The sequence below is a fragment of the Hydra viridissima genome, unplaced genomic scaffold (assembly GCF_058129835.1).
Source record: "Hydra viridissima isolate aposymbiotic clone 2 unplaced genomic scaffold, HvirCarnegie_v1 scaffold_16, whole genome shotgun sequence".
Lineage (NCBI taxonomy): Eukaryota > Metazoa > Cnidaria > Hydrozoa > Anthoathecata > Hydridae > Hydra > Hydra viridissima.
Genome location: NW_028324315.1, coordinates 2,920,444 through 2,937,234, shown reverse-complemented (window position 1 = coordinate 2,937,234; position 16,791 = coordinate 2,920,444). Strand labels below are relative to the sequence as shown.

The 16,791-nt window shown below is 28.3% G+C and overlaps 2 protein-coding genes across 5 annotated transcripts; both read right to left on the bottom strand.

The window, feature by feature from the left end:
• Nucleotides 1-5,562: 5,562 nt before the first annotated feature.
• Nucleotides 5,563-8,933, bottom strand: LOC145180281 (uncharacterized). Its single transcript, XM_090074048.1, has 3 exons — nt 6,873-8,933; nt 6,507-6,785; nt 5,563-6,210 (listed from the first exon to the last, which is right to left on the bottom strand). The coding sequence occupies exon 1, from the start codon at nt 8,337-8,339 to the stop codon at nt 7,656-7,658; it is 684 nt and encodes a 227-aa protein (XP_089930174.1). The 5' UTR covers nt 8,340-8,933; the 3' UTR covers nt 5,563-6,210; nt 6,507-6,785; nt 6,873-7,655.
• Nucleotides 8,934-13,894: 4,961 nt separating this feature from the next.
• On the bottom strand, nt 13,895-16,520 carry LOC149877348 (uncharacterized). 4 transcript variants are annotated; one of them, XM_090073858.1, is made up of 7 exons: nt 16,198-16,511; nt 16,021-16,122; nt 15,458-15,895; nt 14,938-15,107; nt 14,643-14,698; nt 14,124-14,230; nt 13,895-14,027 (listed from the first exon to the last, which is right to left on the bottom strand). In XM_090073858.1, the coding sequence occupies exons 1-7, from the start codon at nt 16,412-16,414 to the stop codon at nt 13,930-13,932; spliced, it is 1,188 nt and encodes a 395-aa protein (XP_089929984.1). In that variant the 5' UTR covers nt 16,415-16,511; the 3' UTR covers nt 13,895-13,929. The 4 variants fall into 4 exon arrangements, 3 of the variants coding, with proteins under 3 accessions (XP_089929984.1, XP_089929983.1, XP_089929985.1); XM_090073857.1 differs by having other exon boundaries at nt 14,643-14,707; nt 16,198-16,507; XM_090073859.1 differs by having other exon boundaries at nt 14,643-14,707; nt 16,021-16,138; nt 16,288-16,452.
• Between the last annotated feature and the right edge of the window lie 271 nt (nt 16,521-16,791).

Sequence of the window (16,791 nt, the reverse complement as noted above, 5' to 3'; positions counted from 1 at the left end):
CAAAAATATAAATTTAAACAAAATGATATATATAACAAATATTAAAACTTGTTAAAAAGTGTTAAATACATCTAGTTATTTTTGTCCTGAATTGATATTATAAATTAAATGCCCCAAGTGACGTCACGCGCTAATAAATTAGCTTCAAAATTGTGTAAAAAATTAAGATAAGGCTTATCTATCTGTTTATATAGTCTATGGCCTCGATATCGTCTATCTTGCCCTCAATATACACACAAATGCTGAAATTAAAAGGATTCAGATCTGTGGATGAGGATGGCCACATTTTTTTGGGTCAGAAATCCTGTGTGTTGTTTTTTTCAGGCATTACTGTCTTCTTTGAGCAACAATTCCAAAGACCATTATAGATGCAAGATATTATGTCTGCAACTTGCATTAACACTCTCAGATATCTTATTGACCATCGGGAGCATATGTAGCGATCTGTTTGACTGTTGGAAAACAAATCGAAGAGTTTTTCGTCAGAAAAGTGCACCGTGTGAGGTCATTTTTCTAAGTGCACCGTGTGAGGTCATTTTCTTTGACTAAGCATTTAAGGTTTAGGGTTTCACTTAGCATTAAAGGTTCTGTGCTATGATGTTTCTGAGCATATGCTTCGACACCTTCTGCTGCAAGCTATCTACTTTTTGCTCCGAACTAGATAATGGTGCAAACTGGTGACCTGGCCATTACCAATTTTATGACAATAACTGCCTTGCTATTTTTTCGTGGCAAAATAGTTAAAATAATTTTCCGAAAAATTGTTATTTTGTGGTTTCCACATTATTTTAAAGAAAAAAAAAGTACAGATTTCAATAAAAAGATTTTCAAAACGTTGCTGGAAGTTTTTATGAAATTTACAGTTGCATTCGATAGTTTGAAACTGAAGTGACTTCTGGAAAAAGATAAAAACAGAAATTTATTACCAAGCATGCTTCTGCCAGCAAAAAAAAAATACATGAAGCCGAGATTTTTTGACAGCGCTAAAAACCGATTAATATGAGCACTAAAAAGCTACTATGCAGCTGGAATCCTCATTTTGCTAGTAGTGTTTCAAATGAAATATACATAGCATAATATAGTATAGTATAAATATAAAAAAAGTATTTATTTGCTTTTAAGCTTTTACTCTGACATCATCAACCATTTTTTTCATAATTAGTTAAAAAAAACTATTAATAAACATTTTTAACAAGTCAGCGCTCAAATTTCCTAAAAACTAAAAAAAACAAAAAATCAAAAATGAAAATGTCAAATTTTTAACATCATGTTTCATAATTTATAAGGAATAAATTTAGTTCATTGATTATTTAAAGCTTAGTAAATATTTTGTGTATTATTTCAATATTTTACTTATTTCATTAGCATAAAAGTATTTTCAAATATTCAAAAGATTTTCTTTTTCGCTTCTCCAACTTTTTAATGCGGTAAAAGTCTTCTCCACGGTACTTGATCAGTAACCGCTTGAAATTTATATCACGAAGCCAATTACAGATGTCGGTGATGAAGTTTGTGTTATCCTGAAGGTGAAGATTTAATTTTTCAGCGAGCCGAATCCACGAGAGGAAACCTTTTAACTCCTCCTTTGGTACAAAACTTTTACTGATATTTATCATCAAATCTTTAATCTTACGTTTTGGATTTAATCTTACGCTACGTCCATCAATTTTCAATGGATGACAAAAATAGACTTGACGCACGTTTGTAAAACATTTGATGAGAAGGTTTCTTTCATCCTCAGATAAAACTTTTTTAAAAACAAGTCAACTATCCAACTTGACTCCTGCTTCGATGATTTTCTCCATGAAATATTTGTTATGTAAAACTTCATGAGCAGTTTTTTCGTCTTCTATGATAATCCGCCAGCGTCGTTGAACAATTGATCTTTTCAAATCCTCTTTTATTGATGCCTGCGCTTCAAAGAAGCATTCCATGAACTTTGCTTCATCATCATCATCATCATCATCATCATCATCATCATCATCATCATCATCATCATCATCATCATCATCATCATCATCATCATCATCATCATCATCATCATCATCATCATCATCATCATCATCATCATCATCATCATCATCATCATCATAGGTCACCTGATTAAAAAGAAAAATTATATTAATAGTAATATTATTTATATGTGACAGCTCTTACTTTAATTGCAGATGTAAATTTTTTTCAACGAAATAAGAAATATTAAATTTTTTATTTTATATGAAATGCAAACAAAAATTATAGTTTTTTTATTTGTACATGAACTGGTAACGTAAACTCGGTTTACGTGAACTTAACCGCAAATTTTGGACACCATGGATTTGGCAGTTTTACTCATCACGCTATTTGCACAACTTAAAAAGAAAACTAAGAGTATTTTTCTCTTTACAGTTGTGTATTCTTTTTTACTCTTTCGAATCATATACAAAACGAAATAACCTTGAAAAATGGATTTTGAAGGTCTACACTACAGCTGACGATTTAGAAAAATTGTTTACAGTTCTAATCATTTCCGAGTAACGTTTAAACAACGTGTTGTTGATTTTATAGACCGTTAGGGCTAATATTTTTATCTTCCTTTTTACATGAAAATTTTCACTACTGTTAAAAGGATAGTGCCCTTTAAACCCATAAGGGCTACAAACATATGTTGAAATATATGGTAAACGTAGATATATTACACTGTTCGAAAATTTTTAAACTCAACTATGCTGTCTTCTGAAATAAATTGACTTAAATTCTTAAACTACTGCTTTCATGCCTTAAAGTGGGAGTTAGAAAATTGTTTATTAAATCGGACCTACCGGCAGCATCCAGATGAAAATTGGTCTATATGCAATCGGTATCTATGTTTATAAGTAGTTAAATTTCATGCAAGTATGGTTGTTGATTTATTGATATTTTAATGTTCCTTTTTAATAACAGTTGATATGTTGATGGTAATAAAGCTAACATTCGATAATTAAAGCAGGTTATATGATAATCACATGGTTTAAAAATTTTGCATTAGCAGATATTAATGTGCATAGTGCATAGTGTATGAAAGCACATAGCAAATATTGGCAAATATTTCTCCGAGGTTTCCAGATCACACTATAGTTACAGAGTTCCGTTATTGATCAAGACGAATTATTGAAGAGTGGAACATCCACTTATGTAGATGACATTTTTTGTTGACGAAAGTATGGTGAGTCTTGATTATGTCAATAGCATTTTTTAAAATATGGTTTAGGGAGTAAAGAAGATGATCAGATTGTTGATAATTGGGTTCGTGTGTTATTATTGTGTGTGCATAAGGTTGGTAACAAACTAATGTAGTCCAGAGGGAATCGAATTGATACTGTTTCGCAAAAGTTAACCAGGAGAGTAGCGTTTTGTGTGGACTGTTGGTAGGACATTTACCGGTATGTGTTTGGCTACGAGTGATTTGCAGTCTCTTAAAGAGGAAAGTTGTCAGTCTGACAAAGGGTTGGGACGATGAAGTTGGTGATGAGAACGTGAAGTGGGTGCTTCAAAAAGTCTTTGATGATGTGGAACGTTGCGAGCCTGCTTATGGTGAATGGGTTGTGCGTGGTGATGAGGGAATAGTGTGGGTTGATGCCAGTTCTTAACGATTGGTGCTCTTATTTAAGTTGGGGAAACTACTGTGGAGGATGATACATGACTGCGAAAGGAAACGTCTGATGTTCATATAAACATGGCAGAATTAGACACTGTGATACGATGAATGAATATGCGTCTAATATGGAAGCTGAAAAAAGTGACTATTTTTACCGATTCCGTGACAGTATTCCACTGGGTTTCTGACAATCTGACAGGAAAATCAAAGTTGAGATCAAAAGCGACAGGTGAAATTTTGATTTGAAGAAGACTGAGCATGTTGCAACAACTAAATGAAGAATACAATGTTGCGCTGAGGTAAAACTCGTTCCTTCTAAAGATAATTTGGCTGACGCATTAACAGGAGTTCTCAGCACTTCGCTCAACAACCTGACTGTGGCAGATTGTCTGAATAGTTGGACTGGAGTCACAGTTACAAAGTCTGAATTCATTTCCGATATACATCAAATAACTGAACACTTTAGAGTGCATCGAACGTTAAACTTTTTTCGTAAAACAGTACCGACTGCTACTGAAAACGGTATTTGAAACGTGGTCAAAAATTGCGAACCATATCAGTCAATAGATCCGGCGCCAATACGGTGGATAAAAGGGAAATTGGATGTTGTAGGAAACTGAAAGAGATTGGCCATGGACACCACGCATTATGGTACTGAAAAGTATTTGAGTCTAATTGATTGGGGACCTTCAAAATGCGCGTTGTGGCGACAATTATCAAACCCATACGGAAGTGTTACCATAGTTCGAATACTGCGTCTTATTTTTTGTGAACGTGGAGAACCGTCTGAGATATTGACTGACAACGAGCCGACATTTAAAACTAAAGAGAAAAGGAGTTTTCATGATAGTTGGGGAGTGCAAATAAGATTTATAGCCGCTTATTATCTTGGAATAAATGAAATTGTGGAAAGAAACCACCGTACGATTAAGAATACCAGAACGATCGAAAATGTCAATACCGGAAGCGCTTTATTGGTACAATGTGTCAGCTGACAAAAATGGTGTAAGTCCTATGGGCAAAATATACAGCTATCCCATTGGTGTTAAAGGATTGGGAAAAAGGAATCTTCCTGCATAAAATGACATAGACGAGAGATTTCGAATTGGCGATAAAGTCCAGCTGAAACCACCGAATGCAAGGTGCCATACAATATTGCAACCAGTTACAATAACTCGCAATACGTCGAACCAAATTGTAGAAGTAACAGCATTCCGCGTCATGTGAAACGCATCAGACCTCGAAATGATACTCAGTCCTGCATTTTCCCTGAGGAGGAAATAGAGATGAATACTTAAAATGGTCAAGAGAACGCTGAAAATCAAGGAGAGCAAACTAAAGATGTGTTAGAAACAAACGAGGAAAATATCGAAGCTGAAAATAAACTTCAAGAAATCGACGTGTCTTTGCGACGGAGTGGTCGGGAGCGGCGCATGCCTTCAAAATACTTTGATTGCTATTTGTATGATTCAGTGTTATTCTAGTTTTAAAAAAAATCTTTTTAGTTTTAATTTTTATTTCGTTTTTATTAGATTTTTTAGTTTCAGTTTTAGTTTTCGTGTTAGAAGTCATTTTAGTTTTAGTTTTTTATTTCTTTTTTGTTTATTCTTTTTAGTTCTAGTTTTAGTTTTAGTTTTTAAAATCGTTTTAGTTTTAGTTTTCGTTTTTACTGAAATTTTTTAGTTTTAGTTTAGTTTTAGTTTTAAAAAACCAATTTTGCTTCAGCTTTCGTTTTTAAAACTTTTCAGTATTGTTTTTTTAAACATTTTATGTTCGTTCTTTTTTGATCAATGTGATTTTATATAAGCTAGCCTATATTTTGTAATGTGTGTAAGTTAGTGTAACAGTTTAGATATACTTAACAAAGTTAACAGCATTGATAATCATTCCTCAATATTTTTTATTAAAATCTTGTTCGATAATCGAAAGTGGATATAAAATTCTTTAAAAGAGAATGTACAATACCCCACTAAAACTTTAAGCAATAAAATATAATTGTAGTATAAAATAAATATTGTTTGAATTAGATTTATGATGTATAAACTATAAGACTTAGACATAATGTTGGTTACAATAATGTTTCACAATAAAATTTTCACAGAAATGGTTGACTATTCTTTATTTGTAACATAATTTATTGAAATAAAACATTAGTCTTGACATAATATCAGCTCCTGCCTAGAGTGCCTATGAAGCATACATGAGCTAAATAGGGTACATGATTAATCTAACAAATAATGGATTTTTATTACTTAGATTAAGAAATTAGATTATTGTTAAGCTTGAGAAAAACTCTTGTTTCCAATGATGTTGACATTCTGTTTCTTTTGCCCACTGTTAGATCCCCGCAAAGCGAAAATATTCTCTCAAAGTATGCTTCACTGGCAGGAGCTGACATTAAGTCAAGTGCTAGTGGTGCTAATATAGGATAAGTTGTTTTGCATTCAATCCAAAAGTTGATAGCACCGCGATCACCTTTATATTTATTGCAAATAGTTGAACTATGAATTTCCATTTGATAATGCAACAGTTCTGTTTCGCAAGCTGCTTGCATAGCATGTACAGTTGACTCTCAGCTGGTGGATGAATTTTGTCTACAAAGATTGTACAAACAACAAAATAAATAGATTGCAGTAGGCTAGCTGTTCAATCATAGAATACAGGTAGTACATCGAAAATTTATAATATGTACATATAATTCTTCTAATATTCTTATTTTGCTATATATATAAACAAATGTATTAATGTTATTAAAACACTTAATTATTTATTGATTTTAAAATTTCAACTAATAATCAACAATTAAAAAATAGAATATTATTATAAATGCATAACCTATGTAATTTAATGTCTACTTTTAGAAAATCTTTACTATCTAGTAACTACCTACTATCATTGTCTATAACGATGTTTTTTTTGCCAATCAAGTACTTAAACAGCTTAGGAGGTGGCTCAGATAGCAAGTCAGATGTGGGCCTAGTGGCATTGGCACCAATTGAAGTTGAAGCAATACCACCATATCCAATTGGTCATTTTGAACTTCTGGTAACTGAGAGCTATCAGCTGGAATGTGAGCATAATTGATCCTACTGCTGCCTTCATGCTCAGTTTGATTTTCTGGGCCTGGCTGAACTTGATATTGATCACAATTGTATGGCAAAAGAGTAATCTAAAAAAAGTCACGACTACGCTGACATGACAGTTGCAAACAGTTAAACATTATTTTATATAAATACATAACAAATATATACAATACCATAATTAGATCTATAGAAATGTTTTCTTTATTCAGTAAGACAGTAACACAACATACTCTGCAGATCAGTGACTTCAACTTTTTATTTTTTATTGACTCACCATAAGTATATAAGATTGCATACTGTTGATTTGTAAGAACTTTATTGATTATAATAAATATGTGATATGAATAAATAAATGTATAAAGGGATTGGAGCAAAATCTGTAGAATTTAATTGTATTAGTACAATAGCAAATAGCAATTTGAGAAATCCAAATTTCCAGGTACATACTATATAATTAATAAAGTATAGCATTTTTATTGATAAATTATAAAGTAAGATAAAAAATAAATTAAACATTTGGTTTATAGTATCTGATGCAGTATAAATCTTCTAGCTGCTGCCAACAAGTTTTCTTTACCAGGTAGTAGTAACGCAGCAGGTAATGTTGGATCTAATAATGTAGCTGATGCTGGCACTGGATTAAAATCTTGTGTTTCAGGATCCATAATAACAGCAAAACGTGTTCGTAAAGATTTCAGCATGTTGACAAATAACTGCTTATACCCTGTTACATGTTCGAAGTGAGTTTCTAAATCCATAATTGCAGGAACTAGCTTGACAATGCCATACAATTAGCTTGCAGAATGTTCGTGTAAACTGGGAAGGGTTCCAAAATCTTACATATAGAATCAATGGTAGACCATTCGCTTGCCAACAAACTATCAATTCCTTCTTCATCTAGAATTTCATTTAATGTTGATTAAAGTTCTAACAATCGGTTTAACATTAGTAAAGAACTATTCCAGCGTATTGGACAACTTGTAATCAACACTTTTTTTAGTTTTGTTTAGTAGTTTCTGAACAATACTTGATGACTTTTTAACTTTCTTCACAAGTGCTCGAGCTTTTGTCATTACTCCGTTATATGCTGGCTGTTTATCAATCTCTTTCATCACAAGCTGCAATGAATGTGACAGGCAGGCCATTCTATTATATGGTATTGAATCAAGTATATTTGTAACTGGATCATTTTCTATTTCGTCATGTTCTTGTTGTTCTTCGTTTGAGTCACTTTCATCATCATCTTCACTAAGTTCACTTGTGGCTTCATCTTCTTGTGCTCTAAATTCTGTAGTCTCACTATTGTTTTCTTCGTCTTCTTCTTCTTTACCCTTAGTATCAGCAGCTGTGTTCATAAGCTTTAGAGCCTTCACCATATTAGATCCATTATCACTGATTATCAATAAAACTTTCTCAGCAGGTATTAACCAATTTTCGAGTGTACGCATAAGACATTCTGCTACCATTTCTCCTGTATGTGGATGTTGTATTGCATGTAAAGCAAGAAAAGCATGCGCTGGCATTTGCTTTATCTCAGAAAAGAAACATCCGGATATGCCCAAAAATGATACCGTTAAAGCTTTTTTTGTCCAAATATCTAAACATATTGTAATTTTTCTTGTTTCATTGATAAGTTTCATTACAATCTCTGATCCTAATTTTTTTTTCTGTATTAGTAATTACATAACTTTTTTTGCACCTGGGCATTTAAATTTTGGCTGAAACTCTTTCAATAAGTCAATAAAAGCCGGATCCCTGGCTCTCGATACTGGATCCATGCAACATGAAAAATATTTTGTTATTGCTGCTTGTAACCGCTGTTGATTGGTATTGCTTGCTGTCCATTGTTTTTCATTATAAAACTTGTTCAATTTTGTTTGAATTTTAGTAACTGATGTCACAGATTCAGATGCGGACTTACCGACAGTTACAACTTTTTTCTTGCAAGATTCTGCTTTTCGTTTATCATCTTTTACTTCAAAATATTTATATACTTCCTTATGTTTTGCTTTTAAATGTGTTTTCAAGTTGGAAGGATTTTGGCCTTCTAATTTAACATTTCAAACTGTGTTATTTGATATTTGCACGCGGCAAATTGATTTACCCATCGACTCGTCATAATCGAAATAGTCCAAAATAATGCTTTCTTTGTGACACCCAGGTAATTGTAACATTTTAAAAATAATTAGTTCACTCAACTTCTGTTTAAAACTTAAGTTTTAATACCGTTACCGTGGGAAAGTGTTTACATTTTTATCATTACCGTGTTATTACCGTGGAATTAATACCATAACTGCGGTAATTACCACGGTAACCGCGGGAAAACCGCTATTACCGTTCCTGTGTCACTCTCTATTGGAAATGAAAACCGCACTTTTATTCTCGTTTTCATAAGTCTTTCGTTTTAGTTTTTATTTCGTTTTTTATAAAATCTGTTTAGTTTTAGTTTAGTTTTAGTTTAGTTTTAGTTTAGTTTTAGTCGTTTTAGTTTTTATTTCGTTTTTTATAAAATCTGTTTAGTTTATTAGTTTTAGTTTAGTTTTAGTTTAGTTTTAGTTTAGTTTTAGTTTAGTTTTAGTTTAGTTTTAGTTTAGTTTTAGTTTAGTTTTAGTTTAGTTTTAGTTTAGTTTTAGTTTAGTTTTAGTTTAGTTTTAGTTTAGTTTTAGTTTAGTTTTAGTTTAGTTTTAGTTTAGTTTTAGTTTAGTTTTAGTTTAGTTTTAGTTTAGTTTTAGTTTAGTTTTAGTTTAGTTTTAGTTTAGTTTTAGTTTAGTTTTAGTTTAGTTTTAGTTTAGTTTTAGTTTAGTTTTAGTTTAGTTTTAGTTTAGTTTTAGTTTAGTTTTAGTTTAGTTTTAGTTTAGTTTTAGTTTAGTTTTAGTTTAGTTTTAGTTTAGTTTTAGTTTAGTTTTAGTTTAGTTTTAGTTTAGTTTTAGTTTAGTTTTAGTTTAGTTTTAGTTTAGTTTTAGTTTAGTTTTAGTTTAGTTTTAGTTTAGTTTTAGTTTAGTTTTAGTTTAGTTTTAGTTTAGTTTTAGTTTAGTTTTAGTTTAGTTTTAGTTTAGTTTTAGTTTAGTTTTAGTTTAGTTTTAGTTTAGTTTTAGTTTAGTTTTAGTTTAGTTTTAGTTTAGTTTTAGTTTAGTTTTAGTTTAGTTTTAGTTTAGTTTTAGTTTAGTTTTAGTTTAGTTTTAGTTTAGTTTTAGTTTAGTTTTAGTTTAGTTTTAGTTTAGTTTTAGTTTAGTTTTAGTTTAGTTTTAGTTTAGTTTTAGTTTAGTTTTAGTTTAGTTTTAGTTTAGTTTTAGTTTAGTTTTAGTTTAGTTTTAGTTTAGTTTTAGTTTAGTTTTAGTTTAGTTTTAGTTTAGTTTTAGTTTAGTTTTAGTTTAGTTTTAGTTTAGTTTTAGTTTAGTTTTAGTTTAGTTTTAGTTTAGTTTTAGTTTAGTTTTAGTTTAGTTTTAGTTTAGTTTTAGTTTAGTTTTAGTTTAGTTTTAGTTTAGTTTTAGTTTAGTTTTAGTTTAGTTTTAGTTTAGTTTTAGTTTAGTTTTAGTTTAGTTTTAGTTTAGTTTTAGTTTAGTTTTAGTTTAGTTTTAGTTTAGTTTTAGTTTAGTTTTAGTTTAGTTTTAGTTTAGTTTTAGTTTAGTTTTAGTTTAGTTTTAGTTTAGTTTTAGTTTAGTTTTAGTTTAGTTTTAGTTTAGTTTTAGTTTAGTTTTAGTTTAGTTTTAGTTTAGTTTTAGTTTAGTTTTAGTTTAGTTTTAGTTTAGTTTTAGTTTAGTTTTAGTTTAGTTTTAGTTTAGTTTTAGTTTAGTTTTAGTTTAGTTTTAGTTTAGTTTTAGTTTAGTTTTAGTTTAGTTTTAGTTTAGTTTTAGTTTAGTTTTAGTTTAGTTTTAGTTTAGTTTTAGTTTAGTTTTAGTTTAGTTTTAGTTTAGTTTTAGTTTAGTTTTAGTTTAGTTTTAGTTTAGTTTTAGTTTAGTTTTAGTTTAGTTTTAGTTTAGTTTTAGTTTAGTTTTAGTTTAGTTTTAGTTTAGTTTTAGTTTAGTTTTAGTTTAGTTTTAGTTTAGTTTTAGTTTAGTTTTAGTTTAGTTTTAGTTTAGTTTTAGTTTAGTTTTAGTTTAGTTTTAGTTTAGTTTTAGTTTAGTTTTAGTTTAGTTTTAGTTTAGTTTTAGTTTAGTTTTAGTTTAGTTTTAGTTTAGTTTTAGTTTAGTTTTAGTTTAGTTTTAGTTTAGTTTTAGTTTAGTTTTAGTTTAGTTTTAGTTTAGTTTTAGTTTAGTTTTAGTTTAGTTTTAGTTTAGTTTTAGTTTAGTTTTAGTTTAGTTTTAGTTTAGTTTTAGTTTAGTTTTAGTTTAGTTTTAGTTTAGTTTTAGTTTAGTTTTAGTTTAGTTTTAGTTTAGTTTTAGTTTAGTTTTAGTTTAGTTTTAGTTTAGTTTTAGTTTAGTTTTAGTTTAGTTTTAGTTTAGTTTTAGTTTAGTTTTAGTTTAGTTTTAGTTTAGTTTTAGTTTAGTTTTAGTTTAGTTTTAGTTTAGTTTTAGTTTAGTTTTAGTTTAGTTTTAGTTTAGTTTTAGTTTAGTTTTAGTTTAGTTTTAGTTTAGTTTTAGTTTAGTTTTAGTTTAGTTTTAGTTTAGTTTTAGTTTAGTTTTAGTTTAGTTTTAGTTTAGTTTTAGTTTAGTTTTAGTTTAGTTTTAGTTTAGTTTTAGTTTAGTTTTAGTTTAGTTTTAGTTTAGTTTTAGTTTAGTTTTAGTTTAGTTTTAGTTTAGTTTTAGTTTAGTTTTAGTTTAGTTTTAGTTTAGTTTTAGTTTAGTTTTAGTTTAGTTTTAGTTTAGTTTTAGTTTAGTTTTAGTTTAGTTTTAGTTTAGTTTTAGTTTAGTTTTAGTTTAGTTTTAGTTTAGTTTTAGTTTAGTTTTAGTTTAGTTTTAGTTTAGTTTTAGTTTAGTTTTAGTTTAGTTTTAGTTTAGTTTTAGTTTAGTTTTAGTTTTCAAATTTATTTTCGTTTTAGTTTTAGTTTAGTTTTAATTAAAAATTTTTTTTTCGTTTTAGTTTTAGTTTCAGAAAAACAGTTCGTTAACGACACATTTTCGTTTTCGTTTTTGTTAACGAGAATAACACTGGTATGATTCGTAAGGATCAAGGATGAGTGAAATTCCGCTGCGGAAAGTGTAAGAATATTTAACCACATTTATGGATTTATTAGTTTTAACAGTTTTTACCAGTAAAAACCAAAAAGTTGTAAGTATGTGTTTGCAGATGTTTATAACGATTTTTGAAGGGTATTTTAGGAAAAGTATTTGGTATAAATGCAGAAGAGAACTTGTAAAAGAGAGTTTTTGTTAGGACAGAAGATTATTGCGATTTATTGATTTGTTTATTGCGAAAAAAACTACATTCAAAATTATAATTAATGGACATTTATAACAGTGAAACAATTTCTTATGGCAATCAATTTTGTCAAATAATTGATGAAACTTTTGATATTTATTTTAAGAAAGTTGCGCTTTAACATTTTGCTTATTTTTTATAACAGAAGTTGTTGAGTCATCAACTGTTTTAAACATTTGACTAGCGAATGATATGAACTTTTATCACAAAAGCTTTTACAAAAACATGAGATTATAATATTATCAATAAGTTAAGCACTGGTAAATTGTTCATAAAGAAATTATTATGAAAAATAAATATTAAAAATAAATATTCCAAAATTGCTTTCCAAAGGCTTTTTTTGGTATCACATTAAAAAAAGGTGAAATTTAAGATTGTATAAAAATTTTTTTTTTTTTATAAAGAACGAAAAAAATATAGATAAGAAATTATATTAAATTGCTTTAAAATTTGAACAGTTATTGTGAGATGATTTAGGATTTATATATTTTCAGCAGAAATATATAATAGTAAAAACTTTAAATCTTTAAAAATATTTTTTTTTTTAACAAAAAAGTAGAAATATTCTAAAAAAAGTTAAAAAAAAAATCCAATAACTTTATTTAATCGATATTATCATTATTATTATCATTTTTATTGTTATTATTATAACAATAATAATAATAATAAGAATAAGAATATAATAATAAAAGTTTACAAACACTAAAAATATATTGAATGCTACTCTCACTTTGTATTATCTTATAAACTGGTTTATTTATTTTGTTTATGTGCTTCATTAAAAAGTATTTAAAAAATGCAATAATGCAATTCTGTCATACTAAAGAATGAATAAAAATCATTTAGAGGGGATGTACCAATATTTGTACACATTGCAGATAAATAAAACGGGGCATTGCTATAGCTTTAGTGATATAAGATGATTTAAGAACATTTTGTACAGCTTTTTTATTTCTGCAGTTTTTTTATGTGTAATCATCTATTCCACTGTCATTAAAATTAATATCTTAACAGCTAACTTATTTCTGCATTCAGACACTTTATTTTTTTATTGCATTATAGCTCCAACTCTTCCAGCAACAATACATTTGTGTTTTTTTCTAAAGCATCTGCTAATGTATTAACAATATAATGTTCACTTGGATCTACTGGATTGTGTTTTATTAATTCATCTAAATAAGCAAACTCATCCAATCCGTCAATAATAAACAGTATAGAAAAATGTTCACAAACATTGAAATCTTTAAAAATGTCTTTGTAGAAAACTTGAACCAGCTCATCTAGGATACTGATGTTTTGAAGTTGATTTACTTTTTTCATTAGGAATTGTTAGCATTTTAAGCAGCCAAGACTTTCGTATTCCAGCAATACCAGAAATTAAAAGCAGTAATATATCCTTAGAAATTACTTCCTTAAACTCAACTCCCAGCAAGCACAATGACGTCGGTACAACGTCGTTTTGACGTCGCGAGGTTGGTCGTTTTGACGTCGCTGTAAAGTCGTTAAGTGTAACAATTTTACGACGTCGTATCCAGGGTGAAAAATAGACGTCGATGCGACGTCGCAAAAAGGATCTACAGGATATCGGTTATTGGTCGGAAAAACGACTAAATATGCCTCTTGTTTTTACATACAATTTTTATATTTTCTATTAAAAAATGTATTATTTATTTAAACAACTTCTTTAAAGAATTGAACATGTTGTAAGATGTGTAACATGTTCAAAAACTTAACTATTTTAAAGCGCCAAAATATTACCAATTACAGTTACTTTTACCAATTACACTTTTATTTACATAAAAGAATGGCCACAATAAAGTCTCAAATAAAAATATAATGCAGCTGCTTGGATTTCTTTTTCAAAATTCAAAACTATACATCTTTTTTTTTTTCTGGAGCGTATTTTAACACGTTTTTCACTGAATCCAAAACTTCGATTTCAGTTGTCGCGTGATTTGACAACACACTCGCTAAACAAAATGAAATATGTTAAAACACTTTAAAGTTATTTTTACTCATTTTATAGAATACCAATCTTAAATATAAATATATCAATATAAACTCACCGACAACCACACTACATATCTTTGTCTCTTTAAATGATAACTTTTTTTGCTCGTGTCTATTTGTTCCAAGCATATTAAAACATGACATTACAGAGTAGGACATTAACCTAAGTTAAAAGAAATTATCAGAACTGTAAATAAAAAACTCGCATAAAATAAGAAACTTAAATAAAATAATTATTTTTGCGTAATGGAGTAAATTGTTACTTAATTTGTTAAAATCTTAAAAAAAATTATTTAAAACAGGTTTAACAAACAACTAATTTTTAACTTTTTAAGGCCTCGAATTTAACCTGCTAAATTCCAATTTTTATAGGCAACTTTTTGAATTCAAATTTGAACTTTTGGCTATCAAGTTCGAATTTTTATAGTCAACCTTGCAACCTGTTCAAATGTAATTTGAAAAACATTTAATTTGATTTTTAATCCATATTATTGTCTATCAGTTAGTTAATCCATTAATATAGAATACGACGCCATATAGGCCTGGAAAACATATCAATGTATATTGTTGTGTACCTTTTCATGACATTTCTCACATTTTCCCGTACTGTCTTGCCACCGACCATTTTTAACTGACCAACCTAAAATATATATATTTGCTTATACATATTTGAATAACATTTAAACATAAACTAACATTAATAACTTCGAAGCTAGAGGAGTTCTAATTGTTAACTTTATACATAATTTAATATCAAACGGACATGTTGGTAGCACTTTTTACAAAGACTACATTAAAGATTTCACACACAAAAATTTTTATTGTAGTAAATAGGGTATTTATGAAAAAGAATTCTCAAAAACAATTCACCATAAATGAAAAAAAGTCTTTTTTTGATAAAGACTCCTCTAGTTCTTTGAATTTATCCATGTTATCAATTTTTTCCACATCTTTTGTACAATCATTATTTATTTGGTGAACTTGATTCTCCAATAGGTCAACGATACAAGTTAAAAGAGATATTGTCTTTTTTTGAAATCCTAAAATTACATATAAAAAAATCCAAATATTAAATTTTGTTTCACTTATTAACAGTATATAAATTACATAATATTTACATTTAAGAAAATGTCAGTTTAAAACAAAAAGTAATAGTATAGGGCAAAAGTTTATTTTCAAAATTGAATCTATGAGACAATTTTCGTCATAAAAAAATTGTGTATTCTTTCATATACCATTTTTTTAAATTAAGTAAACTTAATAAAAGTACTTAGGTAGTTATATTGGCAAAACTGACATTAAACAGTTAACCAAATCTCTCTGTGTTTTCTAGATGAATTCGATAGATAATTTTAATCAATAAAACTTAAAAAAAACTTTTTTAACTTACGTGCTTCATCCATTGGGAAATTACTATTCATACATCGAACCAGTTTCTTTGCTTTAGATTTTGACTTTGAAAACACTGATTGGGAATGATTATTCTGTGATTTTGAGTATGATCTAGAACTATGCACAGGTGAAGGGGAGCGAGATTTTGATCTTGGCTTGCGAATAGGCGAAAGTGAACATGAACTTGATCCAGACATTAGGACTGGTGAAAGTGAGAGCGAACATGGCCTGCTTTTGGAGACAGGTGATCGAGAACATAATCTTAACTTATGGCTAGGTGATAGTGACGCAGAACTTATCGGTGATAAATAATCAGAAGAACTACTTTTACAAGATGTTGATTGTGAATACGATTCTTGTTTTAAAATAGATTTACTTGACAAAGAAATTATTGGTGACATAATATTTTCAGTAGGTTTTTTAGGCAATTCCACTACTATAATAATATCAATAAATTTGTTAACAAAGAAAAAACAATATTTTTAATACTGCAATTAACATTAGGTTGCAAAAAACATTTAAATAAAAATCCAAAATCCTAAATCAAAATGTTTGTCTTACTGTTAAAATCAATATCCCTTTTTTCATTCACTGAACTCTCTATTTCGCTTGATGAGGACATAAAATTGTTTCCAGACACATATTCACACAAATCTTTTTCACCTAAAAGTTTTAATAAGTAGAAGAAAAATTATTAATAAAAGAGTTAGAACAAATCCGGAAAAACAAAATGATTACCTCGTAATTTTATTTTTAAAATTTCAAATTTCTTCCAAATAACTTCATTGGGAATTGCCTTTGTATATTTTTCATCTTTTCGAGAAGGAGGCCAATACAACCATTTCTCATCTGAGGAAATCCAATGAAATGGAACAACTGTTTCTGTCTCCCTAATTTTTCCAATTTTGTCTTTGCTTGAAGTTACAACTAATGCCCATAAATCTTTCATTGACATCTTTGAATTTTTTATACTTATTTATAATAATATTATAATATTATATTATAATAGTTTTTGTTTAAAAAACTGTTTAAACGATTAATTGTTAAAAATATATATTAATTTCTTCTAATAACAATTAATTGTTTTTAGAAAAATTTTGGCTATAGAACAATTTTAGCTATAGAACATGTTAACAGTAACATATTTTACTATAAATAATTTAACAAGTAATAATTTTTATTAACATACTTTATTATGAATATTTAAATAAATGAAACAATTTTTTTTTGTTTATATTTATAAATATTTAAATAACAATATTAAAATCTTACAACAATACAGACAATCACCAAATAGATAAACTTTTAAAAATTCAATCTTTTTGATGTTTA